Below are 26,402 nucleotides of genomic sequence, written 5' to 3'. Positions count from 1 at the left end.
CAGTCATGTTACCTGGAATCACTTACCACAAACTAAACCTCCTGACTTCAGAGACACTCAAGCCGACACAGGGTGACACGGCATTTATTAGAAGGTGGCACACAACACAGAATAACATGATCGCATGCTTAAATTGCCATGCTGAGAGATCACTTTCCAAAGGCCAGTGTTACACAAGAGGCCACAAGATGAATCCTCAGTACAATGCGAAGAGACAAAAAAAGGTTGTTTCTATGTTAGACAACAATGCGGATGAGTGTTAAGGCATAGGTTTACAATGTTTGGTCATTCTCTGAAATGCTACATAGAGCAACAGGAAGTTGACACTATTTTGATTAGTCAATGCAGATGTAGGTTCGGTAGTCTTTGGCACAGATATGATGGCCAAAACGAATGATTGAGATCCAGGTTTCCATAAAAAGCCTCTAAGGTTATACATTTAACTACACACATTTCTATGTATATATAGATGTGTATGTTCCCTTATACATTTGTAGGAAAGACAGTCATAAAGCACTTCAAACAGAAGGAAGAGCAATTACAATTTAACATCGTATAGTATCACACTCACATCACCTGTTACTCGGTCTTTGTCCTAAAGCACAGTCAGGAGGAACATTGCATTAGTGATCCAAAAAAACATTTTCAACCATTTTGTTCAAGAGAAACAAAAAGCTCACAATCAGTTTGACAAATCTGGAAAAGGTGACCGTTAAAACCCGACCGATTGGCGTGCAACACGCAGCTCGGTTTAGGTTCAGGATAAGTAGGTCAAATGAGAATGAAACTCTTCAATGCCTGCCGATAAGCTGCAGCTGTCACAAAGTAAAAATCATTGCCCCTTTCCAGCGAACGAACATCATACACGATCAGCCCGATTGGTGCTTTGCAGAAATAAACAAAACGCTTTGGAGAGTGGCGTGGAGACTGGCATCTATGTCAAAAACAGAAACAACCTGAAACCTGCACAGGAAACAAACCAAACCACAGGCCTTGTGTGTTTATTTAGCAGGAAAGAAAGAGGCTGCAAGATGATAACTTACTGGCAAAATGTAACAAAACATTCATCACAGAGTCTGAAGTGGTTAAAGATTATTCACAATGTTTTTCAGAAGCATAACATGACTCGACAAAAAGAGACGGCCCAACCGCTCACTGTGAGCTGATTCTGTAATGTGGCAAAACAACACATATGATGATCGATGAAGAGGAGTAAGAAAGAAAAAAAATCTAATGTCCTATATGAGAGTAAATCCTGCTGAAACTGCCATTGGAGTTTAAAACTTGCAAGTCACGAACTGGAACTTTTCAAAGGGCTAAAAGAGAGAAAACTATAAAAATACAAAAGTAAAATTTTATGTTAAGAGGCTTTTAATCAATATATGCCAAACTTACAACCAGTACTGAGAGAGAGGGATCAAATCTGTTTTATTTGTCCTTTTAAAGCAACCTTAGAGAAGTGGGTGAAGCTAAAGTGATGCACTTCAAATCCATTTTGACGTACTTTGACCTTTGCTGTGAGTGTTCTCAGACCTAGAGCGCCTGGGGGCTGAAATACCGCCATTCATTCCATCTTTAAGGGTTTTTGATGGCTTCCAGAGCTCACAGAGATTTGGAGGAAAGAGCTAAATATCTGCCAATATTCTCTATTGTTGCTTTAAAACTGGTCGGAATATTAAAACAATAAGAAAAAGTAGAGAAATTGAGGAGACTGTAACAGACGGCATGTAGAATTCAGATCCTTCACTAATCGATGCATTTTCTTTGAGTCGTGGCAGAAAAAAGTCACTGGTCCAGCTGCTCAGCCCATGCACGCACTTCACATAACAAATTAAAGACTCCCTGAGCACAAACACCAAATACCGTGTTTACAGTCTGATCACATGCTTTGTTTTCAACCTTCAGTTTCCTGCTGGGAGCTGTCAGATGAGCGACTCAACTCCAAGCCCACAGAGGCCCAACCAACAAGGCTTTTCTGCCGCACAGAGCTCAGCGACTTACAATATATAGACGATAGCCAAAACATCTGGAACGCACGCATCATGACCGAACAGAAGAACTAACGGGGTGGAAGGGAATGACGGAGAGGCGTAACAAAATGATTTCAAACTATGACCCTGACTGTCTAACGTAAGCTGAGGTAATACAGAAAGTTCAGCGGCCCTGGCAGTCGCCCTGGGTCCCTTAAGGCTAATATATGTAGAGCTTTGTGTTTGCTTAGCAGTTACCTGTGTCCAAACACACAATACAAGTGAAGAGTAAACACCAGTGTTAGCATAAGCAGATATAATTAGGGACCGTTTTAAAACATCATCCATCTATAACACAGTGATATAAATCCTACTGAAGTCAAACCCCTGTATTGTCTAAGGTTTGGGCACTTGAGTGTTGAACAGGCACTGCACATCCGAACAAAACGACACCCAATGTGACAATCTACTACGAGGTGAGGACTATCATATAAGGGATTCAAATGTCACTGATATTGTGATATACCCATACTGTAAATTTTTACAATCAAACCGAGTGAAGACCTAAAATGATCAAACTTAACTTTAAGAACAGAGTTTGAAAGCAGAGTGGAAACATGCTCAGTGTCACTAAGTGAGCTGTGAGCTTTAAACAGACAGCAGCTGGCACCTCTTCCACAGGTGAGCGCCTGACAGGAAAGGGAACTTGGACCGCTCAGGAATACGATACTCCAATTCACATTCCAGCTCTGCTTGGGATGGCTGGACAATATGGCAGCATAAGATCCTGGGTAACTCATGCAGTAGAATAAACACAACAAAGGAACCATACAATCTGGACCCACTCACAATTAAAATAGAAAAATTAAAAAAAAAAAAAAATCTCGGTTGGTGTCAAGTGTTTCTGGTTGAAGGCAGTTGCATAAGGGGTCTCTGGCTGAAAAATCCATTTGTCATGCTTGAGGCAGATACACAGCAATAGATTCAGAAAGACTAGTCTCAGGCCCGATTCATCACACAGCTGCTTGGCACTGCTGACCGGTCATCTTCTGGAGCAGAGGGATCTGTGGGGGATCAGAGAGGAATCTGTCACACAGAGAAACTACAGCTGGATAGTTTATATTTCTCAGGAAAAAGTGATCCACTTAGACATGAAATCTGATAGTGGAAGAACTTTTATTCCTTTTTGAAATATATTGAGCTCATGAATCTGTAACAAACGTGAAGGTTGAGGATAATTATCAAGTAATGATGTACAGATAACTTCAGCACCGCCTGATGACTAAACATGGAGATGTGGATGTGCATGTAGCACTTTTGGGGAGCATCTGCATCCAAATTATGGTCAAATATTTTCAGAACTCAAAAGCATTACATTTTCTAACACATATAAAATGTTACCAGATAAACACTTTTTTAACAAAAACAAGACAGTATGACCTCTAAGAGTTGATGTTTATATATTTATAAATTACATTATGCAACCAACAGAGCTCCTTCTTATCCTGTTTTTATAGAACAATAAAAAAAAAAATTTGATTTTCGATAAACCACTTTCTTTGGAAAGTGTCGAGCTCACCTTGGTCAGATCCACTCCAGTGAGGGCGTTAACAGAGACAGGGAGTTCAGCTAAGAGACGAGTCACTTCTCCGGTCACACGGCTGCCTTCTCCGCTCAGGATGACGATCTCATTAGTCCTGGACAGAGGCGCTGCCACCTTACTGGCAATCTGAGACAACACAGTGAGATTAGGTTTGTTATTTCAACCACAAAAAACACTCCTCACATCCCAACCATCTATTTTCTAGGATTTAGGGGTTTTAAAACCCAGAAATATCAACACCACGACAATCTGTCTACCATCTCTGCGGCTCTGACAAGACAGAAAGTTAACTGCATGCTAACAAGCTTTGTCCTAAATGTGAGGAAATGAGCAGCAGTAGCCTCTGGAAATCATGAGACAGATGTTTCTACTTTAAATGATCCACTTGTAAACCTGTCAGGAGTGTTAAGGAAACGTGAGAAAATGCAGGAAAAGGAAGTGACACCTGTAGCCAGGTGTATCTCAGTTGATTTTTAAGCTGCACTTGTTGATACATGTTTCAAATAAAAGCACAAAGTGTACATAAAGGTGTATTCTGCAGCATTGTAGGTTTAAAAAAAATAAATAATCGGATTTAAAAACAGGTATGACGTCATGTCGAAAGCATCAGTGATGGCTGCATTCCACTTTGGGGATAGTCCTGCCTTTGTGCTTGCTGATATCAATATCCCCATTATTGTCATTCACTACACCTGTGCTTTTCATGCCGAGACATGCTCTGCTATCACAAAGGTTTATTGTGTTGCAGAGACTTCAGCCTGGAGTTAACAGCCTGGCTAAAAACAAAATGATGGCCGAACCCTTTTCCCCGCTGGATGTTGTTTCATGTCTCTGCTGCAACAGTGTCCCACTGTTTTTACACATATAAACCTGTATGTGATGATGAAAGCTAGAGTTTACAAGACTACAAGATGTACCTTTAACAAAGCCAAGTTTTTGGTATTTTCTTTGAGACAGACTGTACAAAGAGGAAAACACAGATTGAGTCAAGGCCAAATGCTGTTGTGGGGAGGACACCGTCTAATGAGACCATCGCATTAAGCTCCACAAACAGTCCATTTCCTTTAAAAACCACAGAAGGCTAGAGGCATGGCACAAACCTTAGGCAGAGCCTCCAGGACAAGAGCAGTCTTGGCAGCCTCGCCGTACTGCAGGTAAGCTTCAGCTTTCAGCCTCATCTTCTCAGCCTCTGCCTTTCCCACTGCTTCAATGGAGGCAGCCTCCGCCTCACCGATGCAGCGGATCTTCTCAGCCTCTGCCTGTGCAGTCAGCACCGTCTTCATTCTTGGGTAAGGTACAAGAAAAATCAAAAGAAATGTTGTGTGATTTTTAACTAACACGTGTAAATGTTTTATGATGCAGAGTCTTTCACATCAGTTGAGAAAGGCTGCTTAAATAGGGAGTTTTGAATACTGGAAGTGGAACTATTCTTCTCTCTGCACAGGACTGAGTCATTTATGTGTTTTTAAAAAAAAAACAAAACCCATTAAACTGGCTTTTTCAATTTTTTTGTACATCTTAACAGGTCTGAATATTTTAGTGGTTCTAAGGGTAAAAAGGGGGAGTGAAAGAAAGTGGCTGCCACAGACTTGACTCTGTGGCTTGCTTTGGGATCTAATTACACAATGCTGTGTCATTCAGTCCAAACAGCGTATCTACAGGAGTAAACACATTCAACTGTGGCACACAAAATGGACTGTTTCTGCACACTTGTTCCTATTTTAGGATTGTAGTCAAGTTAAAGTAAAACCAGCTGCACTCTAAGGACAGCAACACTTATAGTACCTGTAAAGGAAACAACTGAATGTTTCTATTAGGATCTTTAAGGACTCACTTTTGCCCCTCAGCCAGCTGCTGCATCTTGAAGGCCTCAGCCTCAGCAGGTCTCCTCACAGTAGCTATGAGCTCCTTTTCAGTGCGGTCAATCTCCTTCTCCTCAATTGTGATCTGCTTCTTCCTCTGCACCACCTCAATTTCAATCTCCTCCAGACGGATCTTCTGCTGCTCTTTAGCTGCTTGCAGCTCATACGCAAGCTGAGCCTCTGCTTTCTAAAAAGGAATAAAATATGTAACTTTGATATCAGTTGATAATATACACAATCCATTGATTCAACTCCATACCTTAGTGTTCACTTCTTGGTTGAAGGAGGCTTTCTGCATTTCCAGCTCTCGCTTGGAGTCGGCCATCTTTGTGTCCGCAACGAACTTAACATCCATCATTTCTTTCTTACACTCGGCTTCCTAAAATACCAGAGAGCAGCGATCACAATGGAGATGGATTAGGACTGTTGCTGGCTTTTAATATTCAGCGTTCATGTTTTCTGTGTTTTGGTTTTTCGCCATTATTTCTTTTCAAAGCTCCTCTTACCCTGATGCCAGCGTCTCTCTCTGCCTCCGCGACTCCAATGTCTGCGTCCCTCTGAACCGCAGCTGTCTGAGTTTTACCCAGCGAGCTCAGGTACTCCACTTTATCGTAAACATCCTTTTAAAGGAGAGGGAAAAAAACAGTGAAATAGGGAAAAAAAAAGAAGAATCAGCAGATATAGTAAGTTAACTTGACATCTCATACTTTGATGGTGAAGCTGAGGATCTCGATGCCCATGCGTCCAACATCAGGTGATGCCACCTCTCGCACCAGAGTGGCAAATCTGTCTCGGTCTTGGTAAATCTGCTCAACAGTGAGGGTGCCTGAAAGATGAAGAGAGCAGTTAATGGACTCTAATTCAAGCATTTACCTTTACAACCAGGTACGGAAAGCACCCATATCCTCATTTAAAGCTGCTCTTAGTACGTGTCCTAATGTTTAACTACAATACTTAGACATAATTAACTATAGTATGGAGTAGAGTGCATTCTCACTATCATTATTACATGTATTGTCACCATGTTAACCTCTAAACAGTGCATACAATTTCTAATTCTAAAGCTATACGACCCAAACAAAATTAAACGTTAGATCAACATTGAACATTGATGATTTGAGCCAACCAACACTGCTTTGTTGGAAATTTGATATGTTGATACTGTTTTTACTTCTCTGTTTTAACTAAAAAGAGAAGACAGATATTAAAATGAGGATATGTCATGTAGATTATCGCAGTTTTATTTCTCTCGCAGCAGCAAATCGGTGGCGAAGCAGTTCTGAAAAGCTACCTACCAAGGATGGCGCGCAGGTGACCCTCGAGGGTCTGCAGGATGACGCTCTTGATCTCCATCACTGACTTTCCCAGGAACTGTTCACAGGCATAACCCAGCAGTTCGCTTTCTGTCATCACCTTCACCTAATGCCAACATGGACACAGACCTTCAGCTAAACACACAGTCACAAACGCAGCTGTGGCACACGTGAAAACATCACGCCTATTAGGTTTTGTGCCATCACCCCACAAATAAATGTTGTTCGCATTTACATCATCGGTACTGTATTAAACACAGCTGTCTGTGCAGAGGAGAGCACTACAGAGGAATACATATGATGGGTATCAGCATGTAAAGGAGACATTGATGCAGAAATTCGGGGTTTTTCAGGATGATCAACACATTATTTGCTGCAAAAACGTATTGATCATCACTGTACTGTCAGCCTTGTTTACATACTGCCTGATTTAATGCTCATTGTTCTGATTACATTTCTGCTAATGATTTTCTCAATGATAATATCGTGCATTTTCATATTTTCAGTACGCTATGAATCCTTTTTGTTACTCACCAACAAAGACTACATATGAATACTGAATTGCAGGACTGCTCTTGTTTAACTCTTTAAAGTATATTGACTCTAGTTACAATATAAGTGCCAAAAGACTACCGGTGGGTAAGTAACAGCAGATAGAGACCTAAATTTAACTTAAAATCTGCTCCTTTGAGGTTTATGACGAGCATTCCTGCTCTCAAAGATTAAATGCAAGAATATACTCCTTTTTAGTTCTATATTTAAACAAAAATTACTATAAATACCATGTAACATTTCAACCTACAGAACACTCTGTCATAACACCAAAAATAATGAAGAGGATCACTTAAATTTCAAAGAATGATGTATAAACCAAGGACATTTCAACAAAAACATGACATTCAGAGAACAAAAACAAGAGCAGTCGGTGATTTTCACTAAGTTCAAATCAAAAAGAGGGTTAAGAAGGTTTGGGTTAACACTGTAGTCCACAGGAGCTGTAAGGAGAAAAAAAAAAAGAGACAGTGAACTGGGTCCTTAGGTGAGAGGTCTGCACGTGGTTTTGTTTTGCAACATGCATTCATACCAGAAATAAGGGCAACACAAAGTCAGGAAAGATGGACTTCATTCCAAGGAAAACGCCTGAAAACAGAGACGGTCGCAAGCCAATCACAAAGAATGCACACGGGTTGTTTCAAACTGACAGCAGGGGGAGCTGTGCCATGACAGAGTTTTTAATAAGGACTTGTGTGTGCTGGTAAATCTGCTGACCTTAACTCTGATCCACTCCCACACTCTCCCATCCGTTGCGTGACACCACCCTTTTTCCTGCCTCTTTAAAATCCACATATCCTTGAAATTGCACAATGGCAGAAAAGATCTATTTCCTCAACAGCAAGGAGATATTTTTTAGGGTGGTGGGCTCATTAAGTTCTTTTAACGTGGTGTTTTTAATTCCAACTGTCCACAGAGCTGTCAAAGTGGACATAAATAGTCCTACTCAAGTCACAGGGTAAAATGTAATGGAAGAATGCCTTTCATCCCACTGGGATTTGCCTGCAATTAGATTTAAATTCCTGTTCTATGTATGGATATTGTCCTGGAGTAAGATTCTGCTGTAGTTTCCTTTAAATGGATTCTGTTAGGTGTCTCCCTTTTAGTCTAAACATGCATGTGTCTTCAGCTTGGGGAGGGGGGGGCATACAACTGTTACCATGGGACACAGACACCCCACAATGGCTTTAGCTTAGGTTGGACCAATCAAATGGTGGCCATGAGGAGCCTCTCTGTGAGTTAAACTATGTGAGAGTGAGAGGGTTGTTCAGCTCCAGACAGTAGGGCTCATTGTCAGCACACAAGTAGGAAAACAGAGGAGAGGAACGCTGGCAGGGCTGTGGTCAAAATAGAGAACTGATAATGATCGACATCGACATGCACACAAAGGAAACAACGAAAAGGATCATTTAAAATGGTAATGCAAACAACAGTGGTGTACAGTCAGTTCCTCAAGAGAAAATCCACCGAAATCTCGTTTTACTTTGCCAGTCAGACAACAGGAGCATATTTCCAGAAGAGAAGACGTGTATCATGCTTGTACAAAGCTGAGGTTAAGTGTGCGACTAAGAGAAATATACTGGCACAATCACACCATAAAGTAGGTTTTGATTTAATCTCATGTATTTAAAGCACTAGAAGATGCAAATAGATCAAGTGAAGAGGATCAGGCCGTATCCTGCTTTAGATTTATTCTCCACAGTAATCCGTTCGCTTTTTTATTTAGTGTTATGATGGAAAGATGTCATTTTGTGTCATTTTTAAAACGAGGAATCTGTCATTTTAAAAACATTCTCATAGAAACAATCATATAACGAAGATTGTTTGCAGATTGATTTTATAGTAAACAACTTCTGGCAGAATCAGAGATGTGTAGGAGCTTCAGAACCAGGATGTTGAACTGGCTCTTTACATTCTGACAGCCTAAGAACCTGCTTTGGTTGGGAAGACTGGTTCCAGTGCAACACCAGCTCTTTGCCAGTTTAGACCGAGTACCTGCCAACTAAAAGGGGGGTTTTGGTGACCAACTCAATTCTGAATAAATAAGAGGGAGGCTTAAAGAACAACGTAATGGACGTTTTTTACAGTGATTTAAGTACTATGTGTTCGCTTCTCTGGCCTATGGAAAAGCAACCCGGTTCTCAGAAGGTTCTTGGGTTGAACCACCTTGGAAATGACTCCAGCCCATCACCTGGTTTGAGTTGGCAAACTTAATGCAGGACTGGCCTAGTTCATGCTTTCATATCCTGCTTGGTACAAAGAATATTGATGTTACGCAAGTGTGTTACTCCAAATGATTTTATGGTTTGGTGGATTTTCTCTTTTAGATTTCCAGAACATTCATAAAAATTATTTTGGCACCAAAACAAGACAAGGCGGAATGAATTTGAGCTGCCATGAAATTAGGTTGACTCCAAACACCGTTTCTACAAATCTGATGATGAAGAGCCCCAAAATTCCCCACAGCAACTCCCAGATGCTTTGGAGGATCAGTCAGGTGAGCCGAGCGTCTTTTGCACCCCACAAACGTTACATTTTGAATATGACAGTTCAAATACTTCTTCCCAACTTTGAAACAAATGACTGCAGCTTGGTTGGCTGTGTCCAGCCAGCCCAGTTATGAGGGTATATCATGCAAACAACAATTTGACCCAACATCTGTGAGTCCACCTTGATCCCTGTGTATAAAATACTACCTCTGCTGTGATTATGGGCTGACGCCAGAGAAAAGAAGGAGGGATGAGGGTTAGTGGAGTCTGAACTGGCATTCCTAGAAAAGTGTGGTGATTTACCTGAGCCACCCCCGTGACAGTAATAGCTACACCCTCCGCTGTCTCTACATCCTCACACTTGGGCTGCAGGGTCATAATCTCAAGCGTTATCCTGTGAAAAATGTGGAAAAATATAAAATAAAAATTGACATGTTCGCAGGGAAAGCAAATGAAGGGAAGGAACAGAACACCAAACAAAATCAAAAGAACAAGACAAAGTGAAACCATTCACCCAAGGACTCCAGATCACTTAGCAACGGAGCAACACGAGAGACGCCACCTGGAACTGAAATGCCATTGAATAAAAGTGTGATTCGGGCTCATTTATTTCGAGAGGCAACTTTTGTCTTTGTCATTGGACTTTTTTCACATTATTTTTAAAAACCCTGTTACAAAAGGTGAGTCAGAGCTCAGATATTTGGACATACAAAGTGACAGCCGCCCGCCTCCCTTTGACTGCAGAGGAAAAAAGAAATGAGGATGAGAGCAGACACAGACACCGTTAGCTTGTTAGTGCAACCATTTTCGTCTCTCTTCCTCTGACCTACAGCACCGGCCACTGCTTTGTTTGTTTTTCTTTATCTTTAGTGCATTACCTGAGCCACCCCTGTCACATCCAGGGGAACACCCTCCGAGGTTTCGATATTCTCACAGCGACAGAGGATGGTCATAACCTCCAAAGACATTCTACGCAGGCAGGCAGGCAGGCAGGCAGGCAGCGGGAATAGCAGAGGCAAAACAGTAAGTTGGACAACAGCTGTTAGAAATGTGAGTAACCAATGTCAAGAGGAAGAGGGAAGACAGAGAGGGCAAAAGACACAACCTGAACTCTTATTTGGCTGGTTTTGTGTTTGAAGTGCTGCTGTCTTTAAATAAACCACATTTGTTACAGCTATTTTTTTTCTCTCACTGAAAGTTTTTAGAGAATAACAGACGAAAAATCACATCATCTGCATCAATTGTAGCTCCTCTGGACTTTCAAAGCGATTACATTTCAGTAAGTACTGATATGGAAGACAACGGACAGCTCTTTCTTTACAGCTCTACCCCTCTCACTTCCCAGAAAAGCTGGATCAATGAGTCACAGGCCCCAACATTTAGATGATTACTCCATCATGAGCAGGAAGCCACGCTCCCTCCCCTCGCTGTTACAATGCTGTGCAGCTACTTATGCGTACATGTGGGCTTTTAGCACACATGATCATTACTCTGGGAAGACCTAGATCACCCCTGTTGATCTCATCCTCCAAGCAGGCGGACGAAACATTTTGCAAACATCACATGACCAAAATAGCAAATAAAAATAGCCAGGAAATGATAACTGGGGCAGTTTGCCTTTAAATGGAGATTAACCCTAATCAGTCAACTTTTGAATTTTGTTGTCAAGGCCTACCATTTTGTTTCCTAGCAACTAAAGACATGGAACAGCACTTAATGTGAGATGAGTAACCTGAAGGAGCCATTGAAGAGCTAAGACAGAGTGAGATCGATACCAGAAAAAGCAAAGCAGGTTAGAAAAGCACAAACAAAGATGCAGGCAGACAAATGACATATTCAACAGATACTCCTTCAACTTTCACAGTTGATTTCTGGGAATGATAAACTAGATTTTAAGATTCAGAGGCTTTCAATTGAATGACATAATCTAAAAAATTTTAAAAAGTCTCTCTGAAAGCCGGTTAAAAGACAGTTCAGAGACAGTTTCATTGCATACTGAATTTTTTGAAAATTCTTCCCCCACTGGGGGATGAATAAAGTAGTTTTCTATTCTATTCTATTCTATTCTATTCTACTGCAGCTCACTCTGAGCCCAGTGGCCCACTTTGGAGGTTTGTTTGAGGTTTTACAGTGACATTTGAACATGATTAGCCTTCTGCTTTAGAGTAGGGCGAAGCTGATTAAACTTTACGCATGTATGTATGCAGGTTTGTTTGCAGCTCTCCCTCTCGTTCCCATTATGCACCGTCTGTTTATCTTTCCAGAGGCATCACCGTAGCTGGTTTGTTGGTGCTGCGTTCAAAAACGCAGACGAGCTGAGTTAAGCAGTAGTTTTTAGCGAGGATGTTGTGTGTCTCAGGTCATCACAAATAACAAACTTATTCTTCAGTTAAAGTGTATTAAAAGTAGAAGCTACAGTTGCCGTTTTTCTTGTTGAAAACTATTTTCAGAACACAAATAAATGATGGACATGACGCCACTTTGAGACCACCGTTATAAGCTGGATCGATGTAGTTTCTAAATGTTGGTTTTCTGTCAGAAACAAAGCAATGCTGCTATTGATGCAAGTTGAATTTCAAGTAATTACTCATTCACACATCAATTTTAGATGTTTGTACTTTTTATCAAATATACACACTTCTATTTTTACTTTTACCATCTGCCTGGCTTTAATTGACTTATATTTCTTTTAACTTATTGACTAAATGACATCTATTTCCTTATTCAATGAAGTGATTCTTCATATAAATCTGTGAGATTTACTTTATTTCTTCCCTTATACTAAGTGTCATTCAGAATATAATTATTTAGTGCAATTTATATGAAAAGTGCTACATAAATAAAGTATGATTGATTTGAACAATAAAAATCAAATCTTCAAGACGTTTTCATTCATAACTTTGATGTTAAAAAGTGTGATTTTCCATACTTGTGGACATCGTTAGTTACAGACACTTTAGCAAATACAACCTACAGATAATAGAGCTGCTTTCAGACGCCCATCAACCACTGAAACACACACCGACTCTACACAAGAACTAATATTTTCACTCAACCTTCATGTGCACAAAAAATTAACTTTTCTTTTAGGGTGACTACAAATGATTTCTTAATGGTTTTAGAACAACATTAGAGCTCTACAACACATGGCCTACATGTATATGAAGCTTCACAAACATCAGTTCATGATGTTTTGGATTTACTCTCAACAACAACAAACAGAATGTCACCAGAATCATGACTATTATCAATAAATATACACAATGTTTTTCTCTTCTTCTTTTGTGGGTTACACAAGGGAGACTTCTGCTTGTCTGCTCAATAAATCATGAGATGAAGTGTCTTGTGCCTTGAGTCTCCCACACACACACACACACACACTTAATAACCTGTCATTATTTAGAGCTCTGCTCTCACAGACTCACCCACATCTTCTTCTCATTGTCAGTGAGATTTTTGTAAAAGAATAATCACCGTGCTTTGAATCTACCATCTTTTTTGGCCAAACTATAGCTACCTTCCACTGAACAGCTGCTTGAACAGACTCATAGGAGTGAGAGGCCAATTTATCGGCTGTGTATTCAGCTGACCGCACCACGGCGCATACGACCCAACCATCTCTAATATTCACATGTGAACACACCAAAAAAAATTTTAAAAAATCAAAGCACAGTTGCTATCTGTAGTGCTAGTCTGGTTTGTAAAATCAGTGACTGTCAGTTGACATTTAGTCTCAACATTTCAGTCACTACTTTAAACTTTGCATTCTGAAAAGAACAGGAAAACAAAAACACAAGAATGAGAACAGATTTATTGGGAACTTAGCTGGATAAAAATACACACACACTGAAGAATGTCCACGGTGCAACAAAGGCTCAATGCAACAAGGTGTGTGGATGCACCATGTTGCAACGCAGACATTCTTCTGTTGAGAACACAAACTGACTCAGTATTTATTGTCTGCTGCAAAAGTGATGCGGTGAAAAAATCCACAATACAGCCTTTTCTCAAACTGCTTTGAAACTTGTTAAGGTTTGAGCTCATAAGATGGCAAAAATGTGCTCTTCTGTTGTCCCTATTCTGGCTTATCTATCACAAATCCTTACTGATCTTACAACTGCTTTATTCTACAGGTAGGACACAAAGTGCTTCAATATACTTCACAATGCCCCGTCTTTAAAAACTGAGGATTGCTTTAATGACATTTTTAAGACAAACAAGACTCATTCTTGCCTACATATATTCTATTCTGAAAATGTTCCCCACTGAGTCCTTTTTTTTTTTTTAACACATTCAAGCGTTTTCTCTGAGTTTAAAGCCTGAGCAGACAGATCTTACCTCTGGATGTCAGAGATGAGCCACCAGGCCCAAGCCCAGCCTCCCACAACATAAGTCTTCTGATCTGAACCACAGCACCCACCTATGGAGCAAACACAGAAGAAACTAATGTCACATCGTCATATTATCATTCAATACAGCCACTTAGGGTTGGTTTAGTTGAGAGACAATAAAAATCGGATAAACGTCTATTACTGAACCAGTTTTCATACTCGGTTTCTAACTAAGATGGCAGGCAGTTTAGAGAGTGAAAACACACACTTTAATCCACTTTCCAACCACAGTCCCCACAGGAGAGTTCATAATCGCACAAAGGGTGAATAGTGTCGCTTTGCTTTCCACCACCTTCTTTCAAATCTTTTGATAATTTGATGTTGCAAACATGCAGCAAGCATCATGTGGTTTACCAAACTGTAGAGGTTCCCATCATGTAATCTCAGCCATTTATTCAACTCATATGTCATCATAAACTTCCATAAGAAAGATCAGAAAGCAAATTAACACCGAAAGACTAGCACCTATTTCACAAATGGGTTTTTAGTGGCACGATATCTGTAATAAATCCGGGATTTTTTCCATTTGGACAACATATACAGCCTCTTTTCACAGGCTGATAGTTTAGTCTAGAGTGTTAAGTGCAACATTCTCAGCTGTCACATGTTAAGTGACAGGAAGAGGCGGTGGGGGGGTGGGCCTGACTATCTTTAATACATCAACACACACTTCCAAACAACCAAACATTTTGTCAATGACCCACATCTCACACATTGAGTAAAATGTGTTTTAATATCACCAACAGCATGATTATCAACAAAAACTCCTCTTAAAGTTATAGTAAAACTTCAGGTCTAAAGTAGAAATCTCACTGTATCTCAAAGTAGTAAACTCACATGTTCAAACTCATCCTACAGGAGATTTGATTATATTCTAATCACTTAATAAGCCCCAAATCTAAACATAAACGTCCAAGTGTAATTATGGATCTAGAATTACTAAAAGCTACATAATTACAAGGAATGTGGCTAGGAATAGGTTTTTACTACGAAAATCCATCTGTCGCCTGCCAAATGCCACAGGCAGTTATAGTAAGAGACCTATGGAAACACATTCAGCGACACACCATTTTAAACACCAGCATAACTGAAATTCCTGAATGCATTTAAGCCTCTGAGAAGAGGGGCCCTTGTAATGAATGAGAGGTTAGGTAAACCAGTGTGGTGGTATTAAGAACTAATTTCTTCTCATATTGTGGCATGAACCGGTCAAGGATTCAGGATGTGCAGCTCACACAAACTCACCCCTTTGTGACAGAAACACTCATAAAAGTTGGTTCACAATGGAAGATCCCAAAGCTTTTTCTTTTCTATTTTTTTCTCATCCCTCAAGTGTATCAGGCAGGAAGCTGCCGTCACAGATTCAGTTACTGAGGCGAGCTGGAAATCTGTTCTGCACAACATTGCCAGACCACAGCTACAAGTATGGCAAGATTTCTAAACAAATCTCACTCAAAAGTGAGTTGCCTGACACCCATCAGGGATCACTAACGGAATAAAGGAGAAGGCAGCAACAGGAAGAAATTGTTTTCACTTATAGTTATTGACATTTAAATTTGTGACAAATTATATAGCTTGTGATGAGCAACCTGACTTCAGGTTATTGAAAAACTGAGCACAAATATGACCCCTGACATTATAAATATGGTGTATATTTTATGATGGTTTAGAGAAACGTCAACTGATGGCTGCAGGCACTGAGTGCAGACCAGACTGTAAGCAGCACAGTGTATGAGCCCTCCCCTTGTAATTCAATTAACTTTGCTTCTGCTGCAAAGCATCGCCATATGCAGTGTCCAAGGAAAAAATATACACTTAAATAAAACTTTAGTGTAGCTTCTCTTCGTCCAATTTCTCCAAGTAGCCCTCAAACACAATGGTTACTTTATCTTATTGAAATGCCCAAGTAAAAGCAGTTTCATTATCATACGATGGAACCAAATAGACTACAGATGCAGAAGCAAAACTTATCTAATACAACCCTCAAAAATACGGGCATAGCATTTAAACACGCCTACAGCAAACAGACCATGTACACATAATTTATTATGTGAAATAACAGTAGTATAAAAATATATCCCCGAAGACAAACATATATAATTTTCTTGTGGATATGATTCGTTTCCGCATTTGTAAAATGAACATATGTGTAAAATTCCGGATTTTTCTACATATAGGAAAATATAACATGGACATCCGTCATGTCGCCTCGAGGGAAAGGAGGAGGCGGTCGACAGTTTAAGAAAATCAAATCGCAGTTTAAACGCAATTCCCTCTCCTACTGGCTAGTATTTACATTTTCGTAAAAAAGCGGCGGAGGAGTTTTTAAGCCAGTCATTAAAGAGGAAGAATTCTTGTGTGTGTATTTCAACGCGCCGAATACACATCGTCGGAGAAGCGTTTACGTTACCTGAAACCACAAGGGCCTCATTCGGTCCAACGGTGTGGCAGTTTCCCATTATACCGACAGTAGAAACGTGTATTTACACCAAAACACGGCATACAAAACTCTATTGGTTTATAAACTTCTCTTTCTCCGTTTTTTAGCACCAGCTTTGAATTTTATCTTCACGCCTCTACAGAAAATGTCTGTTTTTTGTTTTTTTTCAATATGGAGAGTCGATATTCTTGTTACGTCATATGAACCTTAGATATACACGGCAGTTCCGTTTTAAGACTTTTAAAATAAAAGCTCTCTACTGAACACGCGTATAGTTTGATTTCATTTTGAATTTCTCATTCCTGTTTTTTGTCCTTATTTTCTGCCACTTGATTTATTTTGACGGTTATCCCTCCCCTCCATCTGAGCCCACCTCCCCAGCTCAGGCTTGCTAGACCATAATAATAAAGTAGGCGTGGTAGTTTAAATAGTCTGTCACGCAAGTAAACCTAAGAAAGAATCCCTGTAAATTTCCGTCCTCGTGACCTTAACCCATGATATTAGTGTCCTCAATGATCATTGACGTATACAATCAGAATACGTTTGAGAAATGCAACAATTGGACTTCAACTTGAGAAACTAAATAGTGCGCAGAATCGTTAGCATATCTCTCTAATATCTAAAGTGTTCACGGCAATAAATGCTGCACAATCTTATGACTGATAGAAAACAGTCCAAAGTGTGGTTTAAAGTTTTGTAGGGGTGGTTTAAGATATCTGTTCAGATGTTATCCTCATCGAATGTATGCATTTAGAGCAAACCTGAACAGTGGCAGTGCTTCCCATGCTTCCCATATGGCTGGCAGATGGATGTATGTGTGTTGCCGGGCTAAAACAAAAAGATGAAACGCGAAAGGGCAGAAAAAGACTGGCACTGTAGAGCCAGCATGTGGAAATCCTAAACCCCAGCCCCAGGCAAGGTTGATACAAACCCCACAACTGCATCTGCAAACATGAGGTAAACTCACATCAAAACCTGCTCTTCAGGGCTGCATGTGTCTAGTTTAGGGTTTAATTACTTATACTGTAAAATACATAAGGGCCCAAACGCTGGTAATTCTCAGCTTCTCAGAGGGGACCGTATTTCATGAATAGTTTTAGATTTGTGCTGAATGGACAAAGAGAAGGACTAAAGACTAAAATGATATTTTTTCTCAGCTTAAACTGAGAAGGAATTCCTTTATTTATTGGTTTGTTTTTGATGCTTAACCATTTTTATTGCGTTGCCAAATATGATAATGGAGATGGTGAGTCAGGTTGTTATTTGTGTGGTTTCACAAGGATATAATTATGTAGTCAATTAGGAAAAGAGTTCTTTATGTATTGTGCCTCTTTTGGATAAAGCTGGTCTTGAGGATGTAAAATTTATTCCTGTGTATTCTATTTTTGGGGAAACAGGAAATAAACCATCACAGCCCTGTGAACGTCTTCCTGTCTGATGGCACAGCTCCACTGCACTACTTTTCATCTTCACTCCCAGCCGGGTTAGCTATGGCGCAGAGACCAAAGGCATGTTTATGGATCTGTGATGTTCAGCACTGCATTCCTTTTGTAAAGGCTTTTCTTCTCCTGATAGGCGGTGTTTTCTCTTTAACCTGACTCTCTAAAGGATACATTGCACCATTGTTTTCAGCTGACTTCAAGCACCCTGGTAAATCTTCCCTTCCCTTCTTGTCTTAATGGTTTTTATATTATACGTTCTGTTAGAAATCGGATAACTTCTTTTAGACAGAAGACCCATGTTGGGTTTCAGTAGGCTGTTAGATCATTATCTACAAGGGCTCTCGGTTAATAATGTTTACTTTCCCATTTGGCAAATAGAGTAAATGTTTATTCTTAAATGTCAGCATGAGAAATATGTCTTCCTCATGAGTTATATTAGATAATTCAGCACATCATTAGATATATCCATCTGGGACTTGAATGCAACTGCATATAAAATTACAAGGAAATTAATCTATTTACATGTTGAAAGCTCTTTAGAAAGCTGCTTTATGGTTTGAGCTGGCAGTTGTTTTCCAAATAGTTACATATCTAAAGATACACAATTCGCCCTATCTCGGCTGCCATAAAACATGTTGGATAAGAATGTGGTTTGTCTGATTGTGACAAAAAATTTGCATAGCAGCAGAAAAAAAAAGTCGTATAATCATCAACATATAAATTCTATATATTTACTTAATCTTTGATTATTTGAATGTAATTAAAAAGAACAAATCTAAAGAGTTTTAGAGCACCTGTTAAATGGGACAAACTTTCCACATGTATAAGCTCCAGCAATGCCGCATACTGCAGTGTTTCTGCTCAGCTAATCATTAATGATAGTAAAGGGGTGGTTATATCACCCCAGAGTTACTTAAATCCCGTTTAACCTCCGCATGGAGCTTGGGCCCAGACGATCAACAGTGATGACACAGGGAGCAGGCATGGAGCAGGAGCTCAGCAGACCAACATGGAGCAGGCAGATAGAGTTCACACTGGCTGGCATCGGCTGTGCTGTGGGTCTGGGCAACGTTTGGAGGTTCCCTTATCTCTGCTACAGAAGTGGAGGAGGTGAGAAACCTCACTGCAAACAGAATTATGAAAACAGACTCTCAGTATTTAATCATCCAGGTCTCAAAATCGGGTGCTAAGGTAAATAAAATGTGTTAGTAAACAAAACGCTTTCTTCATATTATCAGTAACTGTGTTTAAATGTGTTCAAATGATTATGGAATGACGTTGTTGTGTGTTACACATGAGAATGTCTGTATTTAACACTCTTAAAGCTGCTTATATGATTGAGAGGATCCTTATTTACAGCAATAAAGATATTTCCTTTTATGGAGGATTAACTCCCATGATTCTAAAGAAATGCAAGTGTATGATGACTATCACAAAAGTTAAAGATTAAAGAGTTCCATAAAACTGACATGAGCACAGTCTTAGCCTGATTAACCAGCATCATGTGAGAGTTGACTTGCCATCCCTTCCTTCCAGGGGCCTTTCTGGTGCCGTACCTGCTCATGCTGGTGGTGTTGGGAATCCCTCTGCTCTACATGGAGCTCACTGTGGGGCAGTACACAAGGAGAGGGCCTGTTCATGCTCTGGCTAGTGTTTGCCCACTGTTAAAAGGTACTTTGTCCCCAATTTTCCATTCACAAAGCTGCCCATACAGGAAAAAAACATTTGTTTTTATGTTATTTTTGTCTGACCTCAGGAGTGGGCATGGCATCAGTGGCCATCTCCTTCATTATGTGCACCTACTACAATATCGTCATCACCTGGGCCCTCTATTATCTCTTCAGCTCCTTCCAGGCACCACTGCCGTGGCAGAATTGCAACAACACCTGGAACACACCAAACTGCAGTGATCATGCCACCAACAGCAGCTACTCCTCCACAGCCAGCCAAGAGTTCTTCAAGTATGTTTTAGTCTGTGGGGGATACAACACTGTGTTCTCACACAGATCACACTAGGCTAGATAATGATTACTGTACAGCAGCATTACTAAATAATCTGCAGCTCACTCTAAGTCTGGCTGCTCACATTAGTTAAATTAAAGTTAAAGTTATTTGTCAAAAGCATTATCTGAGGCGTATGAGTCAAAGTGAAGGTCAGTGATTTGTAAATACTTGAGGACAAAAGTCAGTTTTATCAGAATAAGTCAAATATATACGTTTGTAATTGTTAGCTCGATTCTGTCATTTGAATCCCAAGAACAAGCTGGAGAAATCTTAAAGCAAACAAAGCATTAATTATTGGTCAGAGGTAAAGTATGGCAGCGCTGGACTCGGAGTGACAGAACCCTCGCAGGAAATCCGTCAGCCCGAGCCCCGATATCCGGAAATAGTTCATATTTATCTTCTTCACACTTATCTCACAGATGTTGTACTCACACGTGACCGAGTATAGTTGACCAGTTATTAGTGACATAAGCAGGCCAACCCCCGCCCTCGTCATGTTCTTTGGATGTGATAAACAACGTGTGTGCGTGTTGTTTTAGGTGTGTTCAGACCTATCTGACAAGAAGGAGAAGCTTCAGCTGACCCAGTTATTTTGTCCAGTTATGCTATCTTAAAGTCTTGGACCATCTTGGACGTATGAGCAGAGTGGACAAGTACAAACTAGGAACATAGGTTGTTTAGTGAAATACAGAATATGAGTACATAATGTCTAAGAACAAATTCTTTTGTTGTTTTTGTCTTACTTTCGTCAGCAGTTTCAGAATTTAGTCAGAATTTAGTCATCAGATGCTATGATAATGATAAAAAAGAGCTTATATTTTCAGTTTTGTCATTTTTAGAAAGAAACTACCTTGTTCTTTCAAGCTGCCTGTGTGCACAGTGGAGTGAAACCTCACGTTTTCACACTTACTCATTAACTTGTTTTACTCCTTCCATTGTTGGCTCTCCTGTGCTAGGGCCGGGGCGTCCATGTTAGAAAAGCACTAATCATATTGACAAATTAGCAAGTGTGATGATGTCTAATATAAATGTATCAACTGAGCTTAATCCTGTTATATTCAGTTTATTAGAAATATAGATGTGGATTCATTAAAAAAAAGTATTCGCGCAATCATTTTGGTGAGACATAAAAACCCACATTTTGTGAAGCCTTTCAACTCTCAGTCTGACCCAATGATTTTACTTAAAGATTTACTTCAGTTTTGTGTCCGTAACACTACCCAAAGCAGTTCATACTGATGCTGATATATTAATTTAATGTGAATCATGTCACATTGTTTCATTTCTGATGCTAAAATGTATTGTCTTTTGGCAGATAGATTACAAAGCATCTGCTGTTAATGTGCAGTGGATAAATGCAACCCTATTTCCAAGAAAGTTGCCTTGTAAAATGTGAATTAAAACAGAATGCAAAGAGTTGTAAAAATGTACAAAAGTACATAGAAAACATATTAAATGTTGAAGGGAGATATTTTATTATTTCATGAGAAGTATTAGCTCATCTTGAATGCGATGGCAGTTAAACATGTCAAAGAAGTTGGGTCATGTTCACCACTGTGTAGCATTTCCTCTTCCTTTAAAAACAGTTTGTAAACATCTGGGAACTGAGCAGACCAGCTGTTGGACCTTTAGGAGAAGAAATCCGTCCCTTATGTGTCTCATTTAAGATTCTAGCTGCTCAGCAGTCTTGGGTCTCCTTCATGATGCTCCAAATGTTTTCAGATTGTGAAAGGTGCCCAAACTCTTCATCTATGAAGCAGTGAGTGGTTTAGTTTTGTCTTGCTGAAATATGCAAAGTCTACTCTGAAACCCGATCATACCTTTCAGCACTGATGGTGCCTTTCCAGATGCAGCCCCATATCAGAGATGCAGACTTTTGCACTGAGAGCTAATAACAATTCAGATGGTTCCTCTCCATGCACAATTTCTGTCAGTGTGCATGATTTCAATTTTGATTAGTCAAAGCACACAATAGTTTCCATTTGATCTCAGTCCATTTTAAATGAGCTTTGGCCCAGAAAAGATTTCTGGATCGTGTTCACATCTGGTTTCTTTTTTGCATGATCAAGCTTTAACCTGGATTTGTGGATGGCACGGTGAACTGTGTTCAAAGAAAATTATTTCCTGGAAGTGTTCCAGTCCATGCAGTGATTTCCAGGATAGAACCATGTCTGTTTTTAATGCAATGCTGACTGAGAGCCTGAAAATCTAACATTGATTTTCTGCCATGGTCTCTGAATATTTTGATGATATGCTGACTCTCCCTCTCTAAGGTTTTCTTTTTGTACCAAACCATGTGACTGACCTGTTACCAGTTAACCTAATTAGTTTTTTTCATGTACATTTATGCATTTAGCAGACACATTTATCTTATTTTTCCAGCCTTTTGTTGCCCCATCCCAACCTTTTTGAGACATGTTGCTGACATCAAATTCAAGATGGTTTTTTAATAATTTTCATGAAATAGTAATTTGATATTTGATATTCTAATTCTAAGGTCTATTATGAATAAAATATTGGTTTATGAGACTTGTAAATCATTCCAATCTGTTTTTATTCTAATTTTGAACTGTGTACTGACTAAATTTAAATGACTGTGGTTCTTACAATTGCCAGTTAGCTGCCACTCTCAGAGATATTAATAAACCTCTAAAAGATCAATATGAAACACCACATGTTTATCCTTTCCTCTAATCTGATTGCAGTGACATCAGGAAAGACAATCTGCTTGTCATAGTTATGGTGGTTTGTTCAAGGATTGATATGGAAAGATATTGTCTTGATGCATTAATTGTCTACCGCTTTCATTTTGGCTTCTTTGAAGATATAAGATGCTGGACCAGACCAGTGGAGTAGAGGAAGCAGGAATTCTGCGGTGGGAGCTTTTCCTTATCCTCATCCTAGCATGGATCCTTATCTACTTCTGCATCTTTAAGGGTGTGAAATCAACAGGCAAAGTGAGTGTTAGGAAAGAGGAAAGCCGACAAAGATGAGTAACACATGATGATATCACACCTTTTTCTCTCTGCGCGCAGGTGGTGTACTTCACTGCTCCGTTCCCGTACGTTATTCTGATCGCCCTGCTGATCAATAATGTGCAGCTTCCTGGTGCATTAGATGGGATAAAATTCTTCATTGTGCCAGAATGGGAAAAACTCCTCTCAGTGGAGGTAAAACACAGTGGAGGAAAACACTACTGGTTGTGTCTGACGGGACCCTGGGTAATGGTTGCGCTGCATAACATTTGATGACTGGTGCTGTTTTGCAGGTGTGGGTGAATGCTGCCGCTCAGATCTTCAACTCCATAGGGATTGGTTTTGGCTCCCTCCTGGCCATGTCCAGCTACAACTCCTTCAACAACAACGTTCTGAAGTAATCATCCACACATCCTGATCCATCCATTCTCCTCACTCTGCAGTAATAATGATGTCTGGGGTGGTTACATGAATCTAAAGATCTTCTCTCCCCACAGGGACACACTGAGTATATCCATTATCAACTCCCTCACCAGCATCCTGGCAGGTTTCGTCATTTTCTCTGCCTTTGGATACATGTCTCATCTGCAGGGCATTCCTATCACCAAACTGGCTGTGGATGGTAAGAAAATTAAATATTTTTTTATGTTTCATATTTACTTTATTGCAGTTAAAATAGTATTTTTGACCTCTGTGGGAGTTCTTAAATCAGTATTCTTTTGAAACAATGCTCCTCTTTTATCATTACAGGATTTTACTGATTTTATGTTAAAGCAAAACAAAGCTACGGTCTGATGACATATAAGTGGTAAGCTGTGGTGATGTGTCAAATGGAGAAAATTGTCACTTGAAAAGAAAATTGGCTTAAACGTCTATTGCTATTAGATATTTTCCTGACCTTGAAGAAATTGCTCTTGAACTCTTCCATCTAGAATAAGTGCTTGAGTTGGCATGAAATGTCAGACTAATGTTGTAAATGGCTTGCAGACAGGTCAAAATATAAGGCATCCTTAAATTTTAAACGTTGAATGGTTATAAAAGCGTTTCATCCTGTGTGTTTGTGCATATCTAGGCCCAGGATTGGTTTTTGTTGTTTACCCACAAGCCTTTGCCAACATGCCAGTGTCTCAGCTCTGGGCTGTGATGTTCTTCTTCATGCTGCTTTGCCTCGGACTGGACAGTGAGGTAGTAACATGGAAGTTTAGGTGTTAGTTACACATTTTTACAAAAAAAGAAAAAAAAAAAGAAAGAATGAGCATTATTTATAAAACTCTGCGGCGTGACTCAGCAATTGCTTCTTTTCTTGCTAGTTTGCAATGGTTGAAGTGATGGTGACCAGTCTCGTGGATGAATTCAATCAACAAGTGATTCGCATTTTCAAGCGGAAGGAGCTGTTTGTTCTTGCAATTTGTGGCGTGGCCCTCCTTTTTGGTATCCCTTGTGTCATGCAGGTAAATGCTGCAACTTGCTGTATAAACCTTAACCAAATGATGGCCAAACTGCATGATCCCCAAGCCCCTGATGAATGTGTCTCCTTTCAGGTGGGAATCTTTGTGTTCCAACTGATGGACCATTACACTGCCATCGTGTCCATTATGTTTCTCGCTTTCTTTGAGATCATTGCCATCTGTTGGTGTTATGGTGAGATAAGCATGTTTAGTTCATCACCAGCTGACACTGTTGTAGGATCTGATCTTTTTGCATCTAAATTACCTGTCCGTGTGCAGGTGTGAATCGACTTTCAGACAACTTGAAGGAGATGACTGGCAGAAGAGCGAACATCTACTTCAAAGTGTGCTGGCTAATTGTTGCTCCTGTGCTCATCACTGTAAGTAGACAAGCTTTTTTTGTCTTTCCCCACCTTCATCAACTTCAATATGATTTATATCTTCCAAAGAGGAACGACTGGGATCTATCCAGAAGCGTCGCAGATTAACTATAAAAGTTTCTTCTCGTGGCAGGTCATCCTGGTTTTCTCCATCATCCAGTTCAAACCAGCCCGCTATGAGGATTACGTCTTCCCCGCCTGGGCTCAGGGGGTCGGGTGGGTCATTGCATTGGCCTCCATAATTTGGATCCCTCTGGGTGCCATTCACACACTCTGGGTGCTACCCGGCTCTCTCATGCAGGTGATGTATAACTAGTAAATAAAGTACCCATCTGTCTATGTTTATGTCAAATTTAGCTCTGTTTTAATATGGATTTATTTCTGCAACAGAAACTGAGGCTGTCCATCACACCGTACGCGCTGAATGAGAAATCAAAAATGCCGTATTATGAGAGGGGAGGGAAAGATGGACAACCTGACATAGCTATCATCAGCTCCAACATGAGTCTACCTGAAAAATCTCCTTTTGTGACAAACTTCTGACACAGCAGTGTTTGCCTCTTTGCCACTTTGCCTCTAACAGTTGCAAATTACATTTAAACTCAAGTCGATCACAAAGTAATGTTAGTTGTCAATCTCGTAGACACTTCTGGTTGGATGATTAATCAGAAGTATGTTACAAGAATATTTAAATGATTGTGAAAATCTGCTGCTGCATATCTGCCATGCAGAGAACGTAAAGCGGCCACTTTTGTGAGCCTGTGAATTTGATTTGTGAGATTTTGATAAGAGTCTGCTATCTTTATTTGATCGTGTTTAACATAGTGACACGTTTTGGAAAAATATGTCAGAATGAATGATTATTCTGTGCATTTCCAAGGTATTTCACTGCCTCCTTCGTGGCCATTAGTTTGCAAAGAGTGCCATCTGTTGGCCACACTTGGGATCAGGTGATTTAGTTATATATTTGATACAGCAATTTTCCCTAATAAAAAGATACTTAATGCTGGTATTTAACATTTACAGAGCAGGACTGACCTATTTTCTTTATTGCTGTTTGTACCACCTCTCTTAAAAACACGTCAATTTATTGTTGCTGACTCATTTATTAGGTCAAATGCAACAGGGCACTGCTGACAAAACTGATTTATGCTGGTAAATAACAGAGGAGTACATGAGTCATGCAACTGTATGCCGTGTAGGGTATAATAAAAACCTGTCCAAAGTCCAGAGTTTGTGTGTTATTTCTGCAATGATAAGCGGACCTAAAAAGGCTGGAATTCATAGCACAACACATGAATGTCTGGGAAATAGTGTTTATTTATTAATTAATTGTCCAACAGAAGGGTACATATTTGAGGGAATACAAGTGCACCGAGTTAGTTTCCTCACCTAAACAAGATAGAAGTTTGTTTTTTCTTCTGGTAGCTCCTAACAAATCAATCCAAAGTGCAGAACAATTGATATCACACAGGCAAAAAGGTAGAAACCCACATGCTTAACACACAAGGAAATGTGTCTTTACACTTTCCC

At 39.9% G+C, this 26,402-nt stretch overlaps 2 protein-coding genes across 4 annotated transcripts; one reads left to right on the top strand and one right to left on the bottom strand.

Moving 5' to 3' along the window:
• Window positions 1–69: 69 nt before the first annotated feature.
• LOC140280231 (flotillin-2a) lies at window positions 70–16,813 on the bottom strand. 3 transcript variants are annotated; one of them, XM_072375534.1, is made up of 11 exons: window positions 16,591–16,813; window positions 14,128–14,209; window positions 10,668–10,758; window positions 6,731–6,854; window positions 6,143–6,261; window positions 5,942–6,055; window positions 5,695–5,814; window positions 5,408–5,622; window positions 4,674–4,857; window positions 3,550–3,699; window positions 70–3,034 (listed from the first exon to the last, which is right to left on the bottom strand). In XM_072375534.1, exons 1-11 carry the CDS (start codon window positions 16,637–16,639, stop codon window positions 2,984–2,986), a joined length of 1,299 nt encoding a protein of 432 aa, XP_072231635.1. In that variant the 5' UTR covers window positions 16,640–16,813; the 3' UTR covers window positions 70–2,983. The 3 variants fall into 3 exon arrangements, with proteins under 3 accessions (XP_072231635.1, XP_072231633.1, XP_072231634.1); XM_072375532.1 differs by lacking the exon at window positions 10,668–10,758 and adding an exon at window positions 10,093–10,183 and having other exon boundaries at window positions 16,591–16,812; XM_072375533.1 differs by lacking the exons at window positions 10,668–10,758; window positions 16,591–16,813 and having other exon boundaries at window positions 14,128–14,188.
• A 2,207-nt stretch (window positions 16,814–19,020) lies between these two features.
• LOC140280230 (sodium- and chloride-dependent GABA transporter ine) lies at window positions 19,021–26,084 on the top strand. Its single transcript, XM_072375531.1, has 13 exons — window positions 19,021–19,172; window positions 19,599–19,733; window positions 19,819–20,023; window positions 22,891–23,023; window positions 23,102–23,236; window positions 23,335–23,438; window positions 23,539–23,663; window positions 24,114–24,226; window positions 24,352–24,492; window positions 24,583–24,682; window positions 24,769–24,869; window positions 25,003–25,170; window positions 25,260–26,084. The coding sequence occupies exons 1-13, from the start codon at window positions 19,028–19,030 to the stop codon at window positions 25,410–25,412; spliced, it is 1,758 nt and encodes a 585-aa protein (XP_072231632.1). The 5' UTR covers window positions 19,021–19,027; the 3' UTR covers window positions 25,413–26,084.
• Window positions 26,085–26,402: the final 318 nt, after the last annotated feature.

Source organism: Leuresthes tenuis, unplaced genomic scaffold, assembly GCF_036924035.1.
Source record: "Leuresthes tenuis unplaced genomic scaffold, fLeuTen1.0.hap1 SCAF_21, whole genome shotgun sequence".
Taxonomy (NCBI): domain Eukaryota; kingdom Metazoa; phylum Chordata; class Actinopteri; order Atheriniformes; family Atherinopsidae; genus Leuresthes; species Leuresthes tenuis.
The sequence above is the reverse complement of the archived record's forward strand: the minus strand, read 5'-3'. Positions and strand labels throughout refer to the sequence as shown.

Coding starts and splice junctions, on each gene's coding strand:
- LOC140280231 (XM_072375534.1), bottom strand. CDS start 16,639: ATGGGAAACTGCCACACCGTTGGACCGAATGAGGCCCTTGTGGTTTCA. Junction 10,759..14,127: donor CTCATCTCTGACATCCAGAG/GTAAGATCTGTC, acceptor CTGCCTGCGTAG/AATGTCTTTGGAGGTTATGA. Junction 6,262..6,730: donor TCACCTGCGCGCCATCCTTG/GTAGGTAGCTTT, acceptor TTCATCTTTCAG/GCACCCTCACTGTTGAGCAG.
- LOC140280230 (XM_072375531.1), top strand. CDS start 19,028: ATGACACAGGGAGCAGGCATGGAGCAGGAGCTCAGCAGACCAACATGG. Junction 19,734..19,818: donor TGTTTGCCCACTGTTAAAAG/GTACTTTGTCCC, acceptor GTCTGACCTCAG/GAGTGGGCATGGCATCAGTG. Junction 20,024..22,890: donor GCCAGCCAAGAGTTCTTCAA/GTATGTTTTAGT, acceptor GCTTCTTTGAAG/ATATAAGATGCTGGACCAGA.